The sequence below is a fragment of the Myxocyprinus asiaticus genome, chromosome 24 (assembly GCF_019703515.2).
Source record: "Myxocyprinus asiaticus isolate MX2 ecotype Aquarium Trade chromosome 24, UBuf_Myxa_2, whole genome shotgun sequence".
Classification (NCBI taxonomy): Eukaryota; Metazoa; Chordata; class Actinopteri; order Cypriniformes; family Catostomidae; genus Myxocyprinus; species Myxocyprinus asiaticus.
This window is the reverse complement of record NC_059367.1, coordinates 23,579,107-23,605,687: the sequence shown is the minus strand read 5'-3', so window position 1 is coordinate 23,605,687 and position 26,581 is coordinate 23,579,107. Positions and strand designations below refer to the sequence as shown.

General features: G+C 40.8%; 1 protein-coding gene across 1 annotated transcript; it reads right to left on the bottom strand.

Annotated features, from left to right (window-relative positions):
• Positions 1 to 21,153: 21,153 nt before the first annotated feature.
• Positions 21,154 to 22,419, bottom strand: srxn1 (sulfiredoxin 1 homolog (S. cerevisiae)). Its single transcript, XM_051653353.1, has 2 exons — positions 22,142 to 22,419; positions 21,154 to 21,886 (listed from the first exon to the last, which is right to left on the bottom strand). Exons 1-2 carry the CDS (start codon positions 22,367 to 22,369, stop codon positions 21,677 to 21,679), a joined length of 438 nt encoding a protein of 145 aa, XP_051509313.1. The 5' UTR covers positions 22,370 to 22,419; the 3' UTR covers positions 21,154 to 21,676.
• Between the last annotated feature and the right edge of the window lie 4,162 nt (positions 22,420 to 26,581).

Sequence of the window (26,581 nt, the reverse complement as noted above, 5' to 3'; positions counted from 1 at the left end):
TGTTGAGAAAACTGAATCTCTGAGCCCTGATGGTAAAATTGGATTTGTTAAAGTTGGTGGAAAGCAGGCCATCACCATCCCTCCACTAAGTGCAAAGGTGTTTGAAGGCCATTGCAGAGTGCCACCTAAAGTGAAATGCCAGGTATTAATTGAGCCCACCACTGGTGTAAGTTTACCAAAGGGGCTCCTGGTGGGCAATGTGCTAACAAAAACTGAAAGAAGGTAAAGTTCCTGTACGTGTAATGAATTTGCGTGAGCGAACCATTACACTTAATCCAAGATGCAGAGTGGCAGTAGTGTCCAAGCCATGGGAAGTGTTAACTGAGAATACACTGGAGTTTGAGGAAAAGGAAAGGACGCTTCATGTTAGATGAGTGGCGTATGTTCAAGCAGTTGAAATCCCTGACAATCCTCCAGTACCAGTCCAGGTGAATTACGAAAAGCTCACACCCACACAAAGAGAGGAACTAAACCAGTTGTTGGCAAAGTACAGAGACATATTCTCTAAAAGTGACAGTGATTACGAGTACACACAGGCGGTGACGCATGATATTCACACTGGTGATGCTCTGCCAATAAAATAAAGGCACTGTCGAGTACCGCCACATGTTCTCCAAGAATTCAAAAGACACGTGCAAGACCTAGTGTCGCAAGACATCCTTAGGGAGAGTGCGAGTCCCTGGGCGTCCCCAGCAGTGATAGTGGTGAAAAAAGATGGCAGTGTGCACTTCTGATTGTGATTACAGAAGGTTAAATCAAGTCACATGCAAAGACACTTATCCGCTTCCTAGAGTGGAAGAATCTCTGGACATGCTGGGGAGTGCTCAGTTGTTCTCTACCCTAGATCTGATGGCCGGCTATTTCCAGGTAGCTTTGAGCGAGAGTGATCGTGAAAAGACAGCCGTCACTACTCTCAGAGCTGAAGTGAAATTTTTAGGTCACGTGATTTCCTCTGAAGGAATCAAAGTTGACAGTGAAATGGTGAGAGCCTTGGATACTTGGCCTGTCACAAAGAGCATGAAGGAAGTGAGACAACTGATCGGATTTATGAGCTATTACCAGCGGTTCGTGCCAAAGTTTCTCAAATACTAAAACCTTTGCATGCGCTAATGGGCAGTAAAGACAAAAGTAAAGCCTCTGAACTGTTCATGTGGAGTAGCGAATGCCAGGCCGCATTTGACAAATTGAAACAATGCTTGATGTCACCACCTGTCCTCGCTTACCCTGACTTTGGCCTTCCCTTTATCCTCACTACGGATGGGAGTCATCAGGGCCTTGGAGCTGTATTAAGTCAAAAGCAAGGGGGAGCAGAGCAAGTAATTGCATTTGCGAGCAGAGGCCTGAGAGGTTCAGAGAGAAATGACAAGTACTACAGTGCGTTCAAATTGGAACTGTTGGCACTTAAGTGGGCTGCAACAGAAAAATTTAAAGAATACCTGATGTTTTCCAAATTTACTGTACTCACTGACCATAATCCACTGCATTATCTGGAGACTGCTAATCTTGGAACAGTCGAGCAATGCTGGGTGGCTCAGTTAGAGGACCTTAATTTCAAGGTTCTGTATAAGCCAGGATGACTGAACACTAATGCTGATGCATTGTCGAGGATTCCCTCCGAGGAAGATCCTGAACAAGAAGACACAGAGAAGGATTTAATCCGACTGGACACTGAGGAAGTACGTGCATGCCTGTGGCCTGCACAAGGGTCCAAGCGGGAAGAAACTGATGTTCAGTGAACGGTTACATCTGGGATGAAATTAAAGAGTTGCAAAAAGTGATCCTTTGATAGGTCCCCTACACAATGCCGTGTCTAAAAACGAAAGACCAAGCCGAGCGGAACAACAGAGTATGCCGTCAGTGTTGAAAAAGCTTTGCAGAGAGTTTGACCATTTTCAGTTGCATCATGGAGTGATGTTTAGATGTATTCTCGACCCAAGGGATGGAGAGAAAATTAGGCAGCTATTTGTACCGACTCCCTTACAGCGTTCAGTTGTATGACAGTCAGCATGAGCATGGAGGTCATTTTGGAGAAAAGAGTACTCTGACATTGATGAGACAGAACTACTATTGGCCTAACATGTCTAAAGATGTTCAAGAGTGGATAGTGTAAGAGATGTACCCTTGCGAAGGATGTATTTCCAAGAATCAGAGCTCCAATGACATGCAGCAATGTCACTGCTCCTTTAGAAATCCTGGCAATGGACTACACTCAGCTGGAAATGTCCTCAGGAGGGTATGAAAATGTACTAGTTCTGACTGACGTTTACACGGTTTACAGTTGCCGTCCCAACCAAGAACCAAACAGCGAGTACTACTGCAAAAGCCCTCATAAAACATTGGTTTGTTTACTATGGGTGTCCAGCACATTTGCACTCAGATCAGGGAAGAGTCGTACAAGTCCCTACCATCCTCAAGGAAACTCTCAATGTGAAAGGTTCAATCGCACAATGCATGATATGCTGAGAACGTTGACACCTAAAAAGAAGAAAGACTGGAAAACTCACTTAACAGAGCTAGTGTTAGCATACAACAATCATGTTCACTCATCCACTGGCTATGCTCCTTTCTACTTGATGTTTGGGAGGGATGCCCACCTTCCATTAGATGTCCTGGGTGGAAAGGATTTGGAGGAGAGTGATGCAGAAAACTTGGATAATTGGGTGAAGTATCATCACAGCTGACTAAAGACTGCCGTAGAAGTTGCGAATATGGTTGCACAGGAAGCCTCCAAAAGACGGAAGAGAGTGTATGACCGCAAGTCCTCTGGAGCACTTGTGAGGCCTGGTGACCGTGTGTTGTTACACAATCACAAACACAGGGGCAGAAATAAGATTCAGGACAAGTGAAAAGGGGGGTCCGTCCAGAGTAGTACACAGAGATCAACTTCATCACTGCACATTTCCTTTATTGTCATCTATTATGCCACCTACAACCAGACACAGATCTGTAAACCGATCAGATTCTGAAACAAAATTCCCAGGTCTTATGTGTTTTCCAGCCGTCGCACATAGACAGAGTAGAGATGAAAGGGTGGTACAGATGGAAACAAATGGTGTAGAACAAAGAGAGAGTGTAATACAAGAACAGGGGAATGTAGCACAAGAGGAGATCCCAGAAATGGAGTTAGGAGTACAAGAAGTTTCAGATGATGCTGATATTTCAGACTCTGAATATGAAAGTGTTCCAGAGCTCAGATGCTCTCAAAGAGAAAACCATGGTAAATTACCTGTGAGGTATAGGGATGATTATCTGATGAAATAAGGTGAAAATTTAACTGCGATTGTAAAGAGAAATATGTATGCGCCATTGAACGGAGAACGGTGTTAGAGACTGGCCAAGAGCACGAAAGAGAGTTGCTAAAGCCGTGAGTTTCATTCAGAACATTGTTGTTTCTGGCGTAATACTGAATTTAAGTTTTTGTAGAATCATACTGCGTTTTTGGAGTCATCTATGAACCGTGTCATAGATCGTGATACATTGTTTTCCCGCGAATCGCTTTAGTGCACTTGTGAGTGCGCTAGAACAAGAGTTAGTTTTGCACGGAGTGATTTTTTTCCCTTTTACTGAGTATTTTTGGCATTCAGAAGAGTATGACAATTGCAGACGATCAAAATTTGCTTTCAAGAAGTGTTTTTCTTGTTTTTGTGGATCAACCCTATTCTTGTGTTTATTACCCTACCAAACAGATGACATCTCCTCATTGTCCTGTCTCAGATGTTTTGTTTCACTGTTACAAGTCATCACAAGTTACAAGTAATCATAAACCATAAGTCATCGCAAAGTCGACGCATCAGACATCGTTGCTACAATCTGGTACAAATACTCTTTACACACACCTATATGAACATTTTACTGAGTTAGATTGAACTGAACTGAGTTATTATCTGAATTGTGAACCCGAACTGTGATTTTGAACTATTTGATGTGAATCTGAGTCAAATGGAAACTGAATCTTAAAGTTGATTCAAAAGAGTCATTTGAATGAAGTTAAGAGTCATCAGAGTTATTTGAAGTGAATCATTTGAATTGTACTACAAGAGTCTTTGATTTGATTCAGAGTTTGTTTTATAACATCCAGTGTTACTAGTGAGTTAATTTACGTTTCCAGATATTTAAATTCATTTTCAGATTCAGAATTTATATCTGAGGGGTGTTATATAAATTGTTTGAAATTGTTAAGCCTTGAAGGCTCATAAAGGTTGTAAGACAAATTCAGAGAACCTGTTATTTGTTTTATTATTTTATTTTATCATTTAATTGTAACAAACCTTTTCAGAAGAATTCCCAGTTTCCTAAAAAAGAGAAAATAAATTATTAATTGTTAAAAGTAATACAGTTGATAATTATTTGTGGAACTTACCTTGGAGTAGGGGCGTCTCACTTACACTATTAGGTTTAGGGGGTGGGAACGTAAGTTATTACTTTGCATCACTTTTATTCTTCAGGAAGCCACCGTGTTGACACTTAATTGCCTGAAGCCTACACTTATTATTCCTGCAGTATATTATACAATAGGGAAGCTAAAACATATACACACTTACTGTGTATACTGAGACTCAAAGCACCGGGGTGGGGACTAAGGTCCTGTCACTTCTAGGTCTTCCAGGGTAACGTTGTAGTATTCCCCTACTAGGCGGGACCTAAGAGCCCGTTACAGTTATTTTGCACAGCATTGAATAGCAATATCTCTTTGTTCAAACACCAGCCAAAACATTTAAGTGTTGAATATGTCCTCACAAAAAGGACGCACTTCCAATATGTTAACTCACCATCTTCACCAACAGCCAGGTACAGCATCCACGTATTTTCCTTTGTTAATTAATCCTCATAAAAAGTTGAGGGCAATAGAGCTCTTTAAAACAAGTGTCTTTCAATACAAGACTGAGGTAAGTTCTGAATTTACCAACTACATGTGCTGTCCTGTGCATTTATTTACATTTGGCAACACTCAGCTGTATATGGGTATTGCTGTTAACCCTTTAGATCTGCTTTCAATGTAATATTATAAAAAGGGCAGTTTTATTTTGTTTATTTAAGCCTATGACTTGTAGTTTTAAATGATAAAACCATATGTCTGCTTTATATATATTAATATGTGCAGTTGAAGTCTGAAGTTTACATACACTTAAGTTGAAGTCATTAAAAATCATATTTTAACCACTCCACAGATTTTATATTAGCAAACTATAGTTTTGGCTAGTCGTTTAGGGCATCTACTTTGTGCATGACACAAGTAATTTTTCCAACAATTGTTTACAGACAGATTGTTTCACTTTTAATTGACTATATCACAATTCCAGTGGGTCAGAAGTTTACATACAATAAGTTAACTGTGCCTTTAAGCAGCTTGGAAAATGATGTCAAGCCTAATTTAGCTTCTGATAAGCTAATTGGAGTCAATTGGAGGTGTACCTGTGAATGTATTTTAAGGCCTACCTTCAAACTCAGTGCCTCTTTGCTTGACGTCATGGGAAAATCAAAAGAAATCAGCCAAGACCTCAGAAAAAAAAATTGTGGACCAAGTCTGGTTCATCCTTGGGAGCAGTTTCCAAATGCCTGAAGGTACCACGTTCATCTGTACAAACAATAATACGCAAGTATAAACACCATGGTACCATGCAGCCATCATAGCCATCACGCATTCTGTCTCCTAGAGATGAATGTAGTTTGGTGTGAAAAGTGCAAATCAATCCCAGAACAACAGCAAAGGACCTTGTGAAGATGCTGGAGGAAACAGGTAGACAAGTATCCATATCCACAGTAAAACGAGTCCTATATCGACATAACCTGAAAGGCTGCTCAGCAAGGAAGAAGCCACTCGTCCAAAACAGCCATAAAAAAGCCTACAGTTTGCAAGTGTGCATGGTGACAAAGATCTTAACTTTTGGAGAAATGTCCTCTGGTCTGATTAAACAAAATGTCCATAATGACCATCATTATGTTTGGAGGAAAAAGGGTGAGGCTTGCAAGCCGAAGAACACCATCCCAACTGTAAAAGTTGGGGTGGCAGGATCATGTTGTGAGGGTGCTTTGTATATATATATAAAATCCCAGGAGATCAGCAGTTACAGAAATACTCAAACCAGCCCATCTGACACCAACAATCATCCATGCGATTATCTAATCAGCCAATCGTGTGGCAGCTGTGCAGTGCATAAAATCAGGCAGATACAGGTCAGGAGCTTCAGTTAATGTTCACATCAACCATCAGAATGGGGAAAAAAATGTATCTCAGTGATTTGGACTTTGGCATGATTGTTGGTGCCAGATGGGCTGGTTTGATTATTTCTGTAACTGCTGATCTCCTGGGATTTTCACACACAACAGTCTCTAGACTTTTCTACAAATGGTGCTGTTATTAAAATACGATTTAGTTGCTTTATTCTGCCTCCTCGCAGTCACTCTTCGATCAGGAGATGAATTCACCGGTGGGAAGAAATACACGGACACAGAATGTCACAAGCAGTTCTTCGATTTATTAAAGTAAAGCATGGGGTTATATAGTTCTTGTCACACAAGGCTGGTTACACCCCCCACCTTGAACTTTCTCAATCCTCCATATATGTGGTTGTTTCCTCTAGCTTACAGAAGTACATTCTTGCCAAGTTCATTTTGTGATCAAGACAGTGCCGAAAACACACAAAGCAGATAAGCAAGCATCAAGGTCAAACTGTTCCATCTGAGGCCTATTTCTCACATTGCCCACTTTTGTCTCAAAGAGACAAGTGCCTCAGATGGCTATTCAAAAATCACATCCTGTTTACCTTACATTCTATCTTTTACTCATTACCATCATATTCCTCCCAACGTGTCCCATAACCCTTTCTATCAGCATCTTCAAGGTTTATCAGAGCATAATTAGCATTTAAAGTGTTACCAATGGTCCTATTGACCAATGCTTTAGCACATGGAATCACACAACAAATCAGTAATGCTATAACAAGTCAAATTACTTCTATAGGTATTAAAGCATTCAAAAACATTTTTCCCCCAACCATTTAACCATGTCAATAAGTCGTTGACATCATCTACAGTTTCTCTCACTATCAAGTCTGCTGCTATCTTCGTCATGTTTTTCTGGCCCATTTCTATGGCATGTCCATCTTCATCATTTTCTGGAATGAAAGTACAGCAACTCGTTCCCATGATAACACATACTCCTCCACTGGCAGCTGTTAACTGGTCAAGGACCAGTCTATTTTGTAGCGCTGTTAATCTTTGGCCTTTTAGTTCTTGGCGTACTGCATCAATCACTGTTTTTGTCGAATTTATGAATGATATCAGTTCATATCTAATAATTTCAACTTCTTTCTGTATTATTGCAACACCCACTTGTGGGAACAGTGCTCCAAAGAATTTCTCTGATCCTGTCCATAATCTGTGTTCTCTCGGTGTGTTATTGGGTTGACTTAGACTACTTCTTCTGTTTGTTGTTTTCTGAATAGCTCAGACCACCATGGTGTGGTCACTTATTTCTACCATGGCACATCTACCTGTACACAATTTTGGCAGAGCAGTGTACAAATTATGACCACATTGCCAATATCGTTCTCCTATCACTCATGTTCCTTGTTTAGTAGAGGTTACCTTTACCGCTGATGTAGATGCACTATGCAGCATATGCATGCATACATAACAACTGCCTTTCTTTTCCAGTGTTTTTTGCCGTAAAGTTAGCTAGTTTCCACCACAAATTGGTAGCATATGTATGTGGTGCATCAACATCATCTATCCATGTCTTCGTCCCTTCTAATTCTCAAGTTCCTGGTTAGGCACTGGCGCTGTATGTTCAGCTCCTCCAGTACTTTCACCGTTCACTTTCGATATAGTCAGTCTCTCCCCAGGTGCAGGCTTGATGCGGCTTGCATGTATCCACTGTGGTTGCAGATCTGTCAGTACCCCTCTCCTGGTTACCGCCAGAACCGTTGTTGGACCCAGATACTTGTGCTCACCGAGCTTCGTTGGTTTCAGACACTTCACTAGGACCTGCTGGTTTGGAACATATGGGTGAGTGGGCTTTTCTGTGGGCATAGGGAGAGAAAGAGAAACATCACCATTTATGCTATTCAATGTTTTGACAAGAGAATCCATGTAATCAGCTACTACCACCTCCAAATCACCTGTAAACAAAGAGCATGCGCGGCCTTTGACCCAAGGGGTCGGGAAAGGCCTACCCATTAGTATTTCAAATGGAGACAGTCTTGTTGTTGCTGATGGAGTCATTCTTATCTCTGTTAAGACTGCTGGTAGTATAGCTACCCATTTTCAGCATGTTTCCAGGCATGCCTTAGTCAACCTATCTTTTATTGTTCTGTTATTTTGTGCACACACTAAGCACACGTCTACAATTATAGAGACCATTTTTCTCACATTTGCAAAGCAATAAAATCTTTTTTGTTTATCTTTTAGCAGTCCCCTATCATCTGATAACTCACTGGCTGCCCAGTTCTCTAAGTCGTGTGCTGTTGGGTTTGCTTGCAAAATTTTGATGTCAAGATCACTAGTCAAAGTGGAATGCATCATTGGTATGATGCCCACTTTGGTATCTCATTCATCTATGTGTGGGCAATGAATTACTTCTTTTGCTGCCCACTTTGCTACTTCATCTGCAAGCCTGTTGCCCTTTGCTTCTTCTGAGCAACCAGTGGCATGGCCTGCCACTTTGATTACTATTAATTTGGAAGGCAGCTGTGCTGTTTTAATCAAATCAGCTAGCACATTGTGATGTGATACTGGTTTTCCAACCAATGTTTTATCATTTCTTTCTTCCCATAATTTTGCAAAATCGTGCACTACCCCAAATGCATACTTTGAATCTGTGTATATATTTATGCATGGGCCTTCTACCAATTGACGGGCTCTTGTTAACGCTACTAGTACAGCAGCTTGTGCTGATTTGTATGGTAACAAGTATGCTTCTATAAATTGATTGGGTAGCTCTTTAATTGCGTAACCACACCAGTACACATTGTTATTTGGTTTATAGCATGAGCCATCTACATACCAGTGTCTCCCCTCTTGCAGAGCGGATGCAGAAACATCCGGTCTGCATGCAATGGAAACCTGTATTCTCTCCATACAATCATGCGAGTCAGGCTCGAAAGTGCCTTGAACCAACAAATCATGCAAATGAATCATTGGTCCATGGGCCACACTGGTTGGTTTTAGAGTCAAATTAGCAATAGATGTTAAAATAGCTTCATAACCAGACCGTCTTTGTGCAGTCATGTGTTGTGTTGAAATATTGTGCATAATAGCACCTACCTGGTGAGTTGTGTGCACAGTCAGAGGATGTGAAAGCACAACTCATTCTGCATCCTGTACCATCATCGCTGTTGCAGCCACTGCTTGCAGACAACCAGGGAAGCCCCTTGCAACTGAATCCAGTGTTTTAGATAAATACGCCACTGGGCGGTAAGAACCCCCGTGTTCCTGGGCAAGGATTGCACCAGCCTCGTGCACATACAGATGGAAAGGCTTGCTGTAGTCTGTAAGACCCAGCGCTGGTGGTTTCCCAAGGCATTACTTACATTTACATTTATTCATTTGGCAGACGCTTTTATCCAAAGCGACTTACAAGAGAGAAAAACATAAGCAAATCATCTTAGGAGACAGTGGTATGAAAAGTGTTGTATTACAAAGTATCACTAGCATCATAATAGTATTCAAAACAGAATAAAGTGCAACAGAATTTTTTATTTATTTATTTATTTATTTTTTAATGACTGGTTAAGTGCTCATGGAAAAGATGTGTTTTTGGTCATTTTTTGAAGACAGAGAGTGAGTCAGCTTCACGGATGGAGTTGGGAAGGTCGTTCCACCAATGTGGTACGATGAAGCTGAAAGTCCGGGAAAGTGTTTTGGTGCCTCTTTGTGTTGGTACAACAAGGCAACGTTCCTTAGCCGACCGCAGGCTTCTAGTGGCCGTGTAGCTCTGCATAAATGATTTTAGGTATGCTGGAGCGGACCCAGTGACTGTTCTGTATGCCAGCATCAGAGCCTTGAATTTGATACGTGCATCAACCGGTAGCCAGTGGAGAGAGACAAGGAGTGGTGTAACATGTGCTCTCTTTGGTTCATTAAAGACCAGACGTGCTGCTGCATTCTGGATCAATTGGAGGGGTCTAGCTGCACATGCAGGGAGGTCTGCAATGAGAGCGTTACAGTAGTCCAGTCTAGTTATGACAAGTGACTGGACAAGCAGTTGTGTGGCATGTTCAGAGAGGACGGGTCTTATTTTCCTGATATTGTAGAGTGTAAATCTACATGATCTTGCGGTCTTTGAGATGTGGTCTGTGAAATTTAGTCTGTTGTCGATGGTTACCCCTAGATTTCTGACCGATTTGGAAGGCGTTACTGTAGTTGCACCCAGCTGCGCGGTGATGTTGTGTTCAACAGCAGGGTTGGCTGGAAAGACAAGGAGTTCAGTCTTGGCTGGGTTGAGTTGCAGGTGGTGCTCCTTCATCCAGGCCGAGATGTCCGCCAGGCAGGCAGAAATTCGAGCAGTCACTGTGGTGTCATTGGGCTGGAAAGACAAGTAGAGTTGCGTGTCATCAGCTTAGCAGTGGTATAAGAAACCATGTGCCTGAATGATGGGTCCCAGTGATGTTGTGTATATAGAGAAGAGAAGTGGCCCAAGCACTGATCCCTGAGGTACCCCAGTAATTAGCTGATGTGGCTTGGATAACTCACCTCTCCAGGCTACCTTGAAGGACCTACCTGAGAGATAGGAATTAAACCAGTCAAGCACAGTTCCTGTGATGCCCAGCGAGGATAGGGTAGAGAGTAAGATCTGATGGTCGACTGTGTCAAAGGTTGCAGAAAGGTCCAGCAGAATCAGGACTGATGATTTTGATTCAGCTTTTGCCCGTCTCAGCGACTCAGTGACAGACAGCAGGGCAGTCTCGGTGGAGTGTCCACTTTTAAAGCCTGACTGATTGTCATCCAGCAGCTTGTTCTGTGAGAGATAGGCAGAGATTTGATTGAAAACTGCCCTTTCAAGTGTTTTTGCCATGAATGGGATGAGAGAGACTGGTCTGTAGTGTTCTATTTGTGTGGGATTAAGTGCGGGTTTCTTCAGCAGCGGGGTTACTTGAGCCTGCTTAAATGTAGTGGGAAAAGTGCCTGTAAGTAGAGATGTGTTAATTATGTGTGTGAGTGCAGGTAGGATGGACGGAGAAATGGCCTGGAGAAGGTGAGAAGGAATGGGGTCAAGGGAGCAGGTAGTGGGGTGGTTGGAGAGGAGGAGTTTAGAGACCTCAGTGTCAGTCAGAGGAGAGAACATAGAGACAGAAGAGTTGCATACAGGAGACAGGTGTTTGACAAGGTGTGGTGCTGAGAATGTATTGCTGATGGTTGTAACCTTATTAGTAAAAAATGTGGCGAAGACATCTGCTGTCAGTGATGTGTCAGGCGGTGGAGGGGGAGGGCAGAGAAGTGTGTTGAATGTTCTAAACAAGCTGCGAGTGTCTGTGGTGCTGTTGATCTTGTTCTGGTAATAGGAGGTTTTTGCAGATTTAACATTATCTGAAAAAGTTGCAGGGACTGATATTTACCTAGATCTGCTGGATCTTTAGATTTCCGCCATCTCCTCTCAGCTGCCCTGAGGTCAGTCCGATGTTCACGAAGGACGTCAGACAGCCAGGGGCTGGGTGGTGTAGCATGTGCTGGCCTAGAGGAGATAGGACAGATGTTGTCTAGACAGGTTGTTAAAGTAGAGCTTAGTGTGTCTGTGGCAGTGTTTACATTAAGCATGGTAAATACATTTTGTGTAGGAAGAGATATAGAGACAGCAGTGGAAAGGCGAGAGGGTGAGAGGGAATGGAGGTTACGGCGAAAGGAAACCAGTGGTGGAGTCTGTTTTAATGTAGATGGGAGGGTCATGTTGAATTGAACAAAGTAGTGATCAGAGACATGTAAAGGAGTAACAAGAATATTTGAGTTGGTACAGTTACGTGTAAAGATGAGGTCCAGCTGGTTGCCCGATCTGTGAGTTGCTGTGGTGTGTAGTTTTTCCAAGTCAAATGAGGCCAGGACAGTATTCAGTTCAGTGGCCTGGGGCTTGTCTTGGTGTATGTTGAAATCACCAAGAACCACAAATGGCCTACCATCCTCCGGCAAGGAGGACAGCAGGGCATCCAATTCACTTTAGATGTTTAAATGCCAAGTCCATTTCTGTAGTCCATTGGATTGCATTATCACTGTTCAGTGTTGCTAAATTGTCTTGATTCGATCTGCAGACATGCGTACAGTCCCCTTTTTTTAGCACATGTCCAAGGTATTCAACCTTTTGTTTGACCCACTGTAGCTTTAATTAATAATTTATGCTTTTCTGCAATCCTCTGATGTTTCAGCAGTAACCAGGATGTTGTCGGCATACTGCAACAGGCATGTGTCAGGTGGTAGTTTCACATCCTGTAATGTACAGTGCTCAACAGCTGAGAAGACAGCTGGCGAATCTCTGTACCCTTCTCCATGTATATTGTTGGCCCCCGTAGGTGAATGCAAACAATGGCTTGGTCACAGGTGAAACAGGTACACTGAAAAAGGCAGAACATATATCAGTTACAGTAAAATGACCATGTGTTGATGGTATTAAATTAATAATTGTTTGTAAATTGGGACTATTGGAGAAAGTGGTTCAATTAAATCATTCTTGTGTCAATCTCAAAGTTCCATTAGCCTTTCTCACAGGATTTATTTGAGTATTGTATGGAGAGTGTGTTGGTATTAGAATACCTTGTTCAGTCAATTGCTCAGTGATTGGCCTAATACCTTCTTCCTTTTTAATCGATAGTGGATATTGCTTACAGTATACTGGAGTGTTTACAGCTAATTTAGCTGTATTGTGCTGGGCCCATAGTCTGGGGTTAATTATTGCTTCATCAGCCTCCAGCAGTTGCTGTCGGCTCACTTTCTCCCCCACACCTCCTGTAGGCACAGTGACTGAATACACAGCAGGAAACATGAGTTGCAGAGAAGCTTTGTCAAAAACTATTGGTGCACCAATTTTATGCAATAGATCTCGGCCCAGTAAACAAAATGGAGAGTCTGGTATGATTACAAAAGCATGCATTTTGAACAAATCTGGCAAAAGATCTTGTTTACGGACTGATAATTTGATTAGAAATTCTGTCATATGTCTGAACATCTGTGTGTTAGCCCATTTAAAATCTAGTGTTCGTTTTAACATAATCTTACCGTCTTTCCCTTTTTCTTGTGATCTAAATTTTGTGGATTTGGCTTCTTCTTCCATTTTTATTTCCAGTAGATTGTGCGTGCTAACCAATTCGGGGACTTTGTCAATGAATTATTTCTCAGTCACCTCAAATGATTTTTCATGTATTTATAATATTTAATAAATATTTATAGTCGCCCCATCCTTTGTACACCAATGAATACGGTTCAGTTCCAAAACATTTGTTATATATATATTACATATATATATATATATATATAAGTATATACGTATGTTATATATATTGTTATAGATATTTGTTGCTATATCAAATCAAAATCAAATCAAATCACTTTTAATGTCACACAACCATATACACAAGTGCAATAGTGTGTGAAATTCTTGGGTGCAGTTCCGAGCAACATAGTAGTCGTGACAGTGATGAGACAATTTACAATAAACATCTGATTTACAACACAGTTTAAAATCTAATATACACATAATTACACACAACACAATATACAAATAATAACATACAATGTACAGTATACAATACACACAATATAGAATACAAATTATACAATAGAAAAAGAATATATAGTATATATAGAATGTACAGTAGGTTGTATTGTACTGTATTGACATTCAGGCTGTCAGTTGATAATAAGTTGTTAAGACAGAATATAATATAATAATAATATAATTTCTGACAGTCTTGTGAGATATAAGAGTAATAAAGTGCAGTGCTGATGTATTTGATCATGGGAGATCAAGAGTTCAAAAGTCTGATTGCTTGGGGGAAGAAGCTGTCATGAAGTCGGCTGGTGCGGGTCCTGATGCTGTGATGCCGCCTGCCTGATGGTAGCAGTGAGAACAGCCCATGGCTCAGGTGGCTGGAGTCTCTGATGATCCTCCGAGCTTTTTTCACACACCGCCTGGTATATATGTCCTGGAGAGAGGGAAGCTCACCTCCGATGATGTGTCTGGCAGTTAGCACCACCCTTTGCAGTGCTTTGCGGTTGTGGGCGGTGCTATTGCCGTACCAGGCTGAGATGCAGCCAGTCAGGATGCTCTCTACAGTGCAGGTGTAGAACTGTGTGAGGATGTGGCGGTTCATTCCAAACTTCCTCAGCCGTCTCAGGAAGAAGAGGCGCTGATTAGCCTTCTTCACAACAGCTTCAGTGTAGATGGACCATGTTAATTCCTCAGTGATGTGGACACCCAGGAACTTGAAGCTGCTGACTCTCTCCACTGGTGCTCCATTGATGGTGATGGGACTGTGTTCTCTATCTCTTCTCCTGAAGTCCACCACAAGCTTCTTTGTCTTACTGACGTTGAGGGAGAGGTTGTGCTCCTGACACCAGTGTGTCAGATTGTGCACCTCCTCTCTGTAGGCTGTTTCACCATTGTCAGTGATCAGACCTATCACCGTCATATCATCAGCAAACTTAATAATGGCATTGGAGCTGTGTGTTGCCACACAGTCATGTGTGTACAGGGAATACAGGAGGGGGCTGAGAACACAGCTCTGCGGGGCTCCTGTGTTGAGGGTCAGTAATGAGGAGATGTTGCTGCCTATTCTAACCACCTGGCGTCTGCTTAACAGGAAGTCCAGGTTCCAGCTGCACAGCGAGCTGTTTAAGCCCAGAGCCCGGAGTTTCTCAACAAGCTTGGAGGGCACTATGGTGTTGAATGCTGAGCTGTAGTCTACAAACAGCATTCTCACATAAGTGTTCTTTTTTTCCAGGTGGGAGAGAGCAGTGTGTATTGTAGATGCAGTGGCATCATCAGTGGAGCGGTTGTTGCGGTAAGCAAACTGCAATAGGTCAAGTGAGGGAGACAGCACAGAGCAGATGTAATCTCTGATTAGTCTCTCAAGCATTTGCTGATGATGGGGGTCAGAGCAACAGGACGCCAGTCATTTAAGCAAGTTATTTTGGATTGCTTTGGAACAGGCACAATGGTGGACGTTTTAAAGCATGTGGGGACTACAGACAAAGAGAGGGAAAGGTTGAAAATGTCCTTAAAAACACCAGCCAGTTGGTTCGCGCACGCTCTGAAGACGCGGCCCAGAATGCCGTCTGGACTCGCGGCTTTGCAGATATTCACCTGTCGGAAGGATCGGGTTACATCTGCTACAGAGACGGAGAGTGAACTAACCTCTGTAGCTTCGGCCATGAGAGCTGTTATTTCCCTCAGAATGAGCATAAAAAGTATTTAGCTCATCCGGGAGAGAGGCAGCGGTGTTCGCGGCGGAGTTTTTATTCCCTTTAAAGTCCGTGATAATGTTAATTCCCTGCCACGTGCTTCTAGAGTTGATGGTGTTAAACTGTCCTTCAATCTTGTTCCTGTACTGACGTTTTGCTGATCTGACTTTTCAGAGGGCATAACTGGCTTGTTTATGCTCCTCCGCATTCCCGGAATTAAAAGCGGTGGTCCACGCATCAAGTGCCATGCGAACATCGCTATTAATCCAAGGTTTCTGGTTCGGATAGATCCGTATTGTTCTGGTCGGAACGACGTCCTCTACGCAATTTCTGATGAAACACGTTACACTATCAGCGTAAAGCTCAATGTCGTCATCAGAGGTGGACCGGAACATCTCCCAGTATTTTGGTGCGACTGATTTTAAACTGGCTTTATTAAAGTCCCCGGTCACAATGAACGTGGCCTCAGAGTGCGCGGTTTCCTGCTTGCTTATAATCCTGTACAGTTCCATGAGTGCCCGGTCTGTGTCGGCTTGTAGCGGGATGTACACAGCAGTGATATTGACCGGCGTGAATTCTCTCGGTAGCCAGAATGGTCGACACAGAAGCATGAGAAATTCCAGATCAGGAGAGCAGAAAGACTTGATAGAATGTACGTTCCTCTGATCACACCAGGATTTGTTGATCATAAAACATACACCACCACCTCTGCTTTTACCTGAGAGGTCTTTTGCTCTGTCCACTTGGTGCACGGAGAACCCCGCGGGTTCAATGGCTGAATCTGGAATCTCAGCAGACATCCAAGTTTCTGTTAGGCAGAGAATGCAGCAGTCCCTCGTCTCTCGTTGGAAAGAGATCCGCGCTTTCAGCTCGCAGAGCTTGTTATCCAGAGACTGAACATTTGCCAGTAGAATACTGGGTAGCGGGGGTCGATTTGCATGACGTCTTACTCTGATGAGAACGCCGGCTCTGTTTGCCCTTTTCCTCCTGAGTTTCCGCGACCGGGCAGCCCAGACAAAGGGCTCCGCTGGTGTGTTTGTAAACAGCGGGTCGGCATTGAGGAATTTGAAGTCCGGTTTGCGGTGTGTAATTGCTGAACCAATGTCCAAAAGTGTTTGTCTGTCATAGACAATAAGGCAGACAACATCCAGTACAAAAAACAAAAGAATTGTAAACAAAACAAACAAAACACTACAGTGTTGTGTCGGAGCTCGCAACGCAGCAGCCATACTCCTCTTGAGTCCAAAAAAGATGGCAACAATATTAAATATTGCTATATAAATGTAACATTCATTCATTCATTCATTCATTCATTTCTAAATATCCAATGTACGGGCGTTTCGCCTTCTATTGGTCTGCTTATCGTTTGTCCCATTTTGTTCAAACAACAAAAATGTCTCTTGTTTTTGTTTTTTGGTATGAACAATTCTCTGATTTCATCAAAGTTCATTCCTATCACGAAGAGTGAATGCGACAGTGAAACTCCTACTGACTGTTAGTGGAATCCGCTGCACTTCATCCACAGGACTGGCCCTTTTAACAGTCTTCAACAACAAAGATCCTCACCTCTCGTGAGATCGGACCGTGGTTTTTGTGAATTATCGTTCTGCGACTAGTGACACACCCGCAGTTGTGTGACAGACAGATCCTGACCATCGCAGACATACAAGGAGTTTTACTTTTATAACAATATTTAATAGATATCTCACAGACAGGCAGATCAATTATAAAAAGATCTTACCTGTCCGGAGATATCCCACTTCTGACACCAAGACTGTTAGTAAAATACGATTTGGATGCTTTATTCTGCCTCGCAGTCACTCTTCGATCAGGAGATGAATTCACCAGTGGGAAGAAATACATGGACACAGAATATCACAAGCAGTTCTTCGATTTATTAAAGGAAAGCATGGGGTTACATGGTTCTTGTCACACTAGGCTGGTTACACCCCCCACCTCGAACTTTCTCAATCCTCCATATACGGGGTTGTTTCCTCTCGCTTACAGAAGTACATTCTTGCCAAGTTCATTTTGTGATCAAGACAATGCCGAAAGCACACAAAGCAGATAAGCAAGCGTCAAGGTCACATTGTTCCATCTGAGGCCTATTTCTCACAGGTGCTAAAAACAAAAAACATCCAGTGAGCGGCAGTTCTGTGGACAGAAATGCCTTGCTGATGAGAGAGGTCAATGGAGAATGGCCAGACTGGTTCGAACTGAGTCTACGGTAACTCAAATAACCGCTCCGTAAAATTGTGGTGAGAAGAATAGCTTCTCAGAATGCTATTCTGAGATGCAGGTTGGCACTGTTTTGGCAGCACGAAGGGGACCTAAACAATATTAGGCAGGTGGTTTTAATGTTGTGGCTGATCGGTGTATGCTTATTCTGTGCAATATCTACTTTTTCGTATCAACTCCTCTTCATGATCCATCAACAATGCAGTGACACTTTAATTCAGCGTGAGCTGCGCTGCAAAAATAGACTCAATGCCGAAGCTCACGTGGTGCTTCTGCTTCCGATGTAAATACACTCATTTGTTAAAATAGATGCCAAAAAAATACGCACAGCTTCTGTCCTGGTTCAGCGTACAGTGTAAACAGGCATAACGACAGTGAAACTGTCTCACTGTCAGCAGGGTTGGGGAGTAACAGAATACATGTAACGGGTTTACGTATTTAAAATACAAAATATAAGTAACTGTATTCCACTACAGTTACAATTTAAATAATTGGTAATTAGAATACAGTTACATTAAAAAAGTATTTTGATTACTGAAGAGATTACTTTGCATTTTATTGTCATTTGTTTCATTTAATATTTAGTCCTTTCAGATGGAAAAAATGTATACATATAAATGATGCAATCCAAAGTGCATTTGAACAGCGGTGAAACACTTTCACCAACAGACAAGTAAGTTTGAAGTACGTTTGGAGCAGAAGAAATAGAAATAAACCTTGTGTAAATTGTTAGCTTTACGCTAAGCTAAAATGCTATTTCTAGCCCTTTTACCTGCACATTACCCAGCACGTCATATTTTTTTATCAAGAAAAATCATGTTGGATCATAATTAAAAAAAAATCTAGTAAAAATATCTAAAAATCCTTAAAACAAGATCAAATTGTCTAAAATCTTGTTTTAGAAACAACACTGCATAAGATATTAAGGTTTTTCAGAGAATGTATTTTTAACGTGTATTTTGTCTTACTGTTCTGGCAGAGTTTTTATAGTCAAAACAAGTGAAAAAATCTACCAGTGCTGAAGAAGTAATCCAAAGTATTTAGAATATGTTACTGACCTTGAGTAATCTAACGGAATACGTTACAAATTACATTTTACAGCATGTATTCTGTAATCTGTAGTGGAATACATTTCAAAAGTAACCCTCCCAACCATGACTGTCAGTTTGATAGCAATTACTCATAGAGCTAAACAGCACTCTAATCAGATATCACTGAAAATGAGAGGTCATCCTCAACCTAAGAACAAGTACCAATCTTCACCACAATGGTAACTTCAAAACTCCAGCCTAACAAGCAATCCTTTTAAATGCTAATATAACACCATTAATCATGAACAAATCTCCTCCTATTCTTATTTTAGTCAAAAAAGCATAAAATAACACTTCGTTACAACATTTGTTCACCCCGCCAAGTCACCTGCAAAGCATGCTGGGTAATGGAAATCCCCTGCCCAGTTTCATCAATGCTACAGAACGTATACATGTAGTCCTAAAACTAAAATTTTACAAATGTAATTAGGTAGAATGTAATGAAATCAAGACAAAATTTTCTAGAATTGTGTTGCTTTAGTCCATTTTAATTAAGTAAACTGAACAACCTGCAAAAATCCTATATGCAATATATGCTTCAGAATAGTCTGGGTTTCAAAATGAGCAATGCTTGTTGTTGAAAGCAGCCCTGTCCGAGGGGCCTATGGATATGGATACTATGTAAAGGTCATGGGTCAAAAGGAAGTGAAGTGCTGTTATGGAGGAAAAAATGTGAAGCGCCATCCTCTGATCTCCAGACAACAGCTGAGAGAAGGTTTGATCCTCTACTCCCCAAGTCAAGACACAACACTGTTCTCAGATTAGCAGTTCCACTCTATTTCCTCTACATCAGAGTACAGTGTGACTGTGAGCATAAATCTATCTATATATAGCAGTGCAAAGCTAGTGCATTCATTATTTTGCTTCTCTCTAGCCTGCAGAGGAGAAGAGCGCCGGCCAGTTCTCATGACACATGACCCCCAGTGTGTCCTACCTTCATGGATGAGCTTCAGAGAACGTTCAACAATTCTCATGTCCTTCCACTAGCACATAAAAATGCAATTTAATTTAAAAAAAAAATGCTCAGTGTTTATAATTTTAGAGTGCAGAGTAACCTCACACAAAAAGCTCCAGCTTTCACCTCATACAAAGTACAACAGTTATTAAATTAAAACATACTGATTAAGTGGAGCCCCAGTGGCATTTAATAAAAAAGCATTGTGTTAGTGTGATTAGAAGTGTCTTCAACAGCACTGGACATAGTATAGGGAATAAAATCCTTGTACGAATCTAAATCTGCCAGACTACCATCTTACATCAGAGTCCTCTCTTGTGACCCACTCTCAAGGCTTGCGGTTCAGAGCACATAGCATGGTCAAGCCTAATATTCACCAAACCAGCACACGCCTGTGGTCCTCTAGTGGATGCTTATATTTTGGTTTGGCCTAAATCAGAAGTTTCTAGGGGGTCTGCAGAAAATGTGTAAAAATTATTATATTTTTTTAAAATTACAACTTAAAAAAAAAAGAAAAAGGAACATTGACCAAATCTGACATCATCAGTGCTGCTTGACACATTTGTTCTGCTTTCTAAAGTCTAATCATGAGATCTACCACAATTATTTATTTTTAAGGAATCGTTCACCCAAAAGTTAAAATGTATTTACCTCATGCCTTCCCAGATGTGTACGACTTTCTTCTGCAGAACACAAACAAGATTTTTAGAAGACTATTTTAGTTCTGTAGGCCCATACAATGCAAGTGAATGGTGACCAAAACTTTAAAGCTCCAAAAAGCACATAAAGGCAGCATAAAAGTAATCTATATGACTCTTAATATGTGTCTTCTAAAGCAATCCAATCAATTTTGGGTGAGAAGAGACCAAAATATAACTCCTTTTTCACTATAAATCTTGACATCAGCAGTCGATCAAGTTTGCAAGCTTGATTACACTTCCTAGCACCATCTCTGCGCATGCATCAAGCACTAAGAAGTGTAATCGACCTTGAAATCATGATCGTGCCTACAGACTGAAAAAGGAGTCATATTTTGGTTTGTTTTTACCCAAAACCAATTGGATCGCTTCTGAAAACATGGATTAAACCACTAGAGTTTTATGGATTACTTTTATGCTACCTTTATGTGATTTCTTGAGCTTCAAAGGTTTGGTCACTATTCACTTGAATTGTGAGGACCTACAGAGCTGAGATATTCTTCTAAAAATCTTAGTTTGTGTTCTGCAGAAGAAAGTAAGTCATATCTGTGATGACATGAGGGTGAGTAAATTATGAGAGAATTTATAATTTTAGATTGCCTTTACATTTTAGGAAGGAGGTCCCTCACAAGGGGATCATCATAGTTGAGAGTCTTTGGCATTTAAAGTTTTAAAAATGCATAGACTGTCTGAATGAGACATCGCTGGTTAAACTGGGGTCTGAACACAAGTTGGAAACAATCATTTGCATTTTATTTTACAATGTATTCAAGAATCAAGAATATAATATATAATATAATCTGTATTTTTCACCATACATCACTATACAATAGAAGCATCTTAAATTACAGGGACAGTCCTCATGAAACCACCTGGGGTTAAGTGCCTCGCTCAAGGGCACATTGTTGAAAGTTGAAGGATATTTACAGAGGACCATCCACTGGACAAAAGATGAGACACTATATAATCAGTGTTACAACAGTACCATCTCGTGGCGAGACTGAGATCTGACAGATACAGGCAGATCTGTTTAGTCATTGTGACTTGCATTATATAGTAAACTTGACTTTTGCACAGTAGGACCAAATATGTCGGGTTTCGTCTTTTGAAGTTGGTCAGAGCTGTGATTTTTGCTCTCCAGGAACATCAACATGGCATTTCCTCTTTACAGAAATTATTTTCCAAGTAAACCCTTTTTTGGACCATGTGTAAAAACAGTTATATAAGACATTGTACAACCAGTACAGGCCAAATGCCTTTGTCGGGTTAGGTTTTCACTAATGGCTGTGCAGGCCTGTGTGAAATCACAGTTACTGTAGATTTGGCGTGGATGCTCCCAGGTAGGTGCGCAGGTCTGAGATGTTTGATTTGATTATCTTGGCTGGTATGGCTTTTATCTTTAACCTCTCATAGGCAGCAAACCGATGGCAGCCTCCAAATGAATAGTAATAATTGCCCCCCTTTTCTCCAGTGATCCAAAGCACGTCTATGGGAGGCACAACTGAGATATCTGATCCCTCCTGAGAAAATTATTACAACTCAGTTAATAATATATCTCTGCTGAGCCCAGATTCACATTCACTCTTTTCTCACACACACACAAACAAACACAAACACAAACACAAACACACACACACACACACACACACACACACACACACACACACACACACACACACACACACACACTATTTCCAAATAGTTTAACTGGTGTCTTGTCATGTACTCATAGTACAATATATATATATTATCATTGTAATTTTTCTGGTTGTTACCTGGATGCTGCTCATGAGGCTTTGGACCTTCTGTTCGTTTAAAACAGGCGGAATGGGTCGTATGATCACGTCCATTGGGATGTTATGCACTTCCTGGATGTTATCTGAGTGGATAGAGCGATTTTCGTTTTTTAAACTGCCCATGTTACGCGTAAATATCCCTAGCGTATGCAAAGACGGAGTGCCGAAGTGCTTTCGTATAACAACACCGCTCAGATTTTGAAACATCACCAGTAAAGTAGATCAGCAGGGAAGTACTCAGACTGCGCATGCGCGAGTATACCACTTCCTTTCCCCGACCGTCGTTTCCCGTCGTCAGCAGACCAAAGACCTTTTTCGCATGGCGAGTTTGGAAGGCAGAAGTAAAGGTGTGCAGGGTAAACTTCGACAGCGATGAATGGGAGTGAATGAGGACCACAGCAAATATTATTTTCACTTACCTATTTGCTCCCAGACCAAAAGAAAAAAATCCCGTTACGTTTTAATGACTTTGCGGAAGAAGAAAAAAATAGAGAACGGTGGATTAAGACAGTCAGATGGGAGAAGATGCCAAATTTACTGTCATTTTCTCAGCAGCTGTAATAGAAACTCCCTCGCAGCTGTAGAAATTCGGTTTTTAAAACTAATTCCAGGGCAGAGGTGGGTAGTAACGCGCTACATTTACATTTACTTGAGTAACTTTTTGAAAAAAAGTGCTGTTTTTTTTTTTTTTACTTTTAGAGTAGGTTTAAAAGTGGGTACTTTATACTCTCACTCAAGTAAATGTCTAATGAAATTTTTTTACTTTTACTTCTTTATAATGGGCGGCGTTCCTGACATTACATTACGGGGTTTAATTTTTGTTAATGTGTAATTTATTGAGAGATTATTGAATGGGACTTTTATGAGAGCAGAAGTTCACAGCTGCGCGCGCTGTCACAGACTGTCACTCAAGCCGAGTCCATCACTGCTGCAGCATCAAACTCAAAGTGAAACACTTTCTTTGCTCCGCACAGTGAAAAAAAAAGAATAGTTTCGTCATGCAATGCCTTCATTTAACACCAAGACAAGCTGATATTTAAAGACAGCTTCAACTTAAGGCAGGACGTCAAGGTAAATTGTGGCTCTAATGCTAACTTGGGCTTTTCTGTGTAATGTGATGGTCATTTTCAGGGTGATAATGTAACTGGGCTATTATGACATCAGTTTTTAAGTGTACATTTTTAAATCAGTGCAGCAATATATCAGTGTCCCGCATCCCGCATGTCATGAGCAGTATTTACACATTTACTGGAAACTATTGCAGCTACTTTGGGAGGATTAACTGTATACATCCATGTAAACATCCAAGTTAAGTGTAAATGCCTTTTGTTCTGCCATTCACGTGATTGACAACTGGAGCACGAACAGACAGCATTTCTGCATGTGCACAGCGAGGGGCGCGAGGCACTCGTGTGAGAGATGTGCGGGCGCGAGGCGATCGTATGGCGAAGAAAGTGGCTGTGTCCGAAATCGTTCACTCATTCACTATTTCCTATATATTGAATGGCAGTGAGTGCACTATATCTCAGCAGTGAGTGAACGAAATGAGTGAGTGAATTCAGACGCTGACATATATACATAGAGCGTCGGAGCTCTGGGGATGTCACAGAAACAATGTCACATATGAACTTTTAAAATACTTGGGCCTTACTTGTTATGCTTATTAAATAATATATTAATACAATAAATCTTCATTCTGTTTGTCATTTTTAAATATATACTGTATGTTAATATAAAGAGTAAACACAATTTATCAAATAAAGAGTACATTTTAAAATGTATCTGTATGTTTTGCCTCTCTATATGTTATTGTTTTATTTTAATCAAGAAATGATTTGTCAAAAAGTTATTTAATACATTCAGCATGAAATAAAACATTGCAGGAGTGAAGGAAGCAGTAAACTCCCAGCTGGTACATCTTTCCCGTAGTAGATTGTGGCCAATTAACCATCATTGAGTGTACATCAAATGTACACTCGAAATTAGAGTGCATTGTGGGTAATAATGAGAGAACAAAAGTAGGGAATGAGTGGCTCACTCAGAATTCCTACAAAATGGTGCACACCCAAAATAGTGCAATATATAGTGGATAGGGGGCGGTTTCAGACACAGCGAGTGTTCAGCGACCGGGGGTTGGTGCCCTACGCAGGCTGTGTACTCTGTGTTTAGAGAGCAGTGGTACTGCTGTACAGAACTAATGATCTAAATTCTTACGACACTGAAAACTGTAACTACACTGAAATAAGAATCCACGCAGGACTTTAAAAGCTATGAAATAGCGAAAGTAGGCATTAATAAAGCATTGTCTTGCTTTGGTTTATATTTCAGCATTATATATAATGTCCTTGTGGAACATTTTCACGTTTTCACCGTAATAATAGAAGTGTTTCCAAACCTCTCTTATTGACAAATTCATCCAGACCTGACAAGAGCCCTTACAGGTATAGTTCACCCAAAAATTAAAAATCGAATTATTTACTCACCCTTATGCCATCACAGATGTGTATGACTTTCTTTCATCTGCTGAACTGAAATGAAGATTTTTAGAAGAATATTTCAGATCTTTTGGTCCATACAATGCAAGTGAATGGGTGCCAGCATTTTAAAGCTAAACAAAATCACATAAGTCAGCATAAAAGTAATCCATAAGACTGGATCAGTGGTTAAATCAGTATCTTCAGAAGCGATGTGAAAGGTGTGGGTGAGAAACAGATCGCCTTCCCATTCTTCTTGTGTTTTAGGTGATTCACATTCTTCTCTGCATATCGCCACCTGCTGGGGGCAATACACAATATTGATGTGTTTCTCACCCACACCTATCATATCACTTCTGAAGATATGGATTTAACTACTGGAGTCTTATGGATTACTTTTATGCTGCCTTTATATGCTTTTTGGAGCATCAACATTTTGGCCTACAGAGCTAAAATATTCCTCTAAAAATCTTAATTTGTGTTCTGCAGAAGAAAGGAAGTCATACATATCTGGGATGGCATGAGGGTTAGTAACTGATGAGAGAATTTTCATTTTTGGGTGAACTATCCCTTTAAAGTGATAGCTCAGCCATAATTTAATATTCTGTCTTCATTTCCCTACCCTCATGTTGTTCCAAACCTGTATGACCCTTTGTATTATGTGGAACACAATATATGTTAGAAAGAATGTTAGTGACATCTCAGTCACCATTCACTTTCAAAATATGGAGAAAAATAACATTCACTGAAAGTAAATAGTGAGTCAGGCAAACATTCTGTCTAACATCTCCTTATTGTGTTGTATGGAAAGTCATATGGGTTTGGAATAACATGATGGTGAATGATGACAGAATTTCCATTAATAATAATAATAATTCTGTAATACACTATATGGCCAAAAGTTTGTGGACACCATATGTGCGTGATGAACATTTGATTTCAAAACCTTAGGCATCAATTTCCCCCTTTGCTGTAATAACAGCTTCAACTCTTTTGGGAAGGCTTTCCACAATACTGTATGTAGTAACATGGCTGCAGGAATTTGCTCTCATTCAGACACAAGGCTATCAGTGAGGTCAGGAACTGATGTTGGTCGATGGGGCCTGACTTACAGTTGCTGTTCCAGTTCACCCCAAAAGTGATCAGTGGGGTTCAGGTCTGGGCTTTGTGCAGGCCAGTCAATTACTTCCACGCCAGACACAGTAAACCATTTCTTTATGGACCTCACTTTGTTCACAGGGGCATTGTCATGCTGGAACAGAAAAGGGCTATCCCCAAACAGTTGCCACAAATTTGGAAGCACACAAAGCCCAAGCCATTACATAAAGAAACATTACATTTTGTCTTTACTGTATTTAATAGAGTAACCAAATTCGTTAATTAGAAGGGGGTGTCCACAAACTTTTGGCCATATAGTGTACATGTTCGATGTGTATTATGTAATGGAATATAGGGTAGATAATGTCCATTATGTCATTTGTGAAAGTAATGAGTTACTCACAACTTGAGTACTCTTTTAATTGGATACTTTCTTACTCTTAATCAAGTAATTATTTATGTTAGTACTTTTACTTCTACTTGAGTAATTATTTTTTTAAAGTAATTGTACTTTCACTTGAGTACAGTTTTTGGCTGCTCTACCCACCTCTGTTCCAGGGTAATATAACACAAAGCATAATGTTATAAACTTACACTCAATATAAAAAAATTTAAAAAATGATCATATAAAAAAGTTTGCTATATTCACGCTGCTAAATAAGGCGGAAACCTGTCAAACAGTCTCAATACATTAACCTTACTTGAGCAGTGAGGATGTGTAGCTCATTTGCATCAAATGCCTTTAAAAAATTCTCATATGGGTTCTCTTAACATGTTAATTATATTGCTAATGCTGCATCACTGCCTTGCATCCCCAATAAAACTGATCTGATATTATGTGGATTGT

Excerpts from the sequence above, each read along its gene's own strand:
- srxn1 (XM_051653353.1), bottom strand. The coding sequence starts at position 22,369 with ATGTTTCAAAATCTGAGCGGTGTTGTTATACGAAAGCACTTCGGCACT. Across the intron at positions 21,887-22,141 it reads GCCTCATGAGCAGCATCCAG|GAGGGATCAGATATCTCAGT; the intron begins GTAACAACCAGA and ends TAATTTTCTCAG.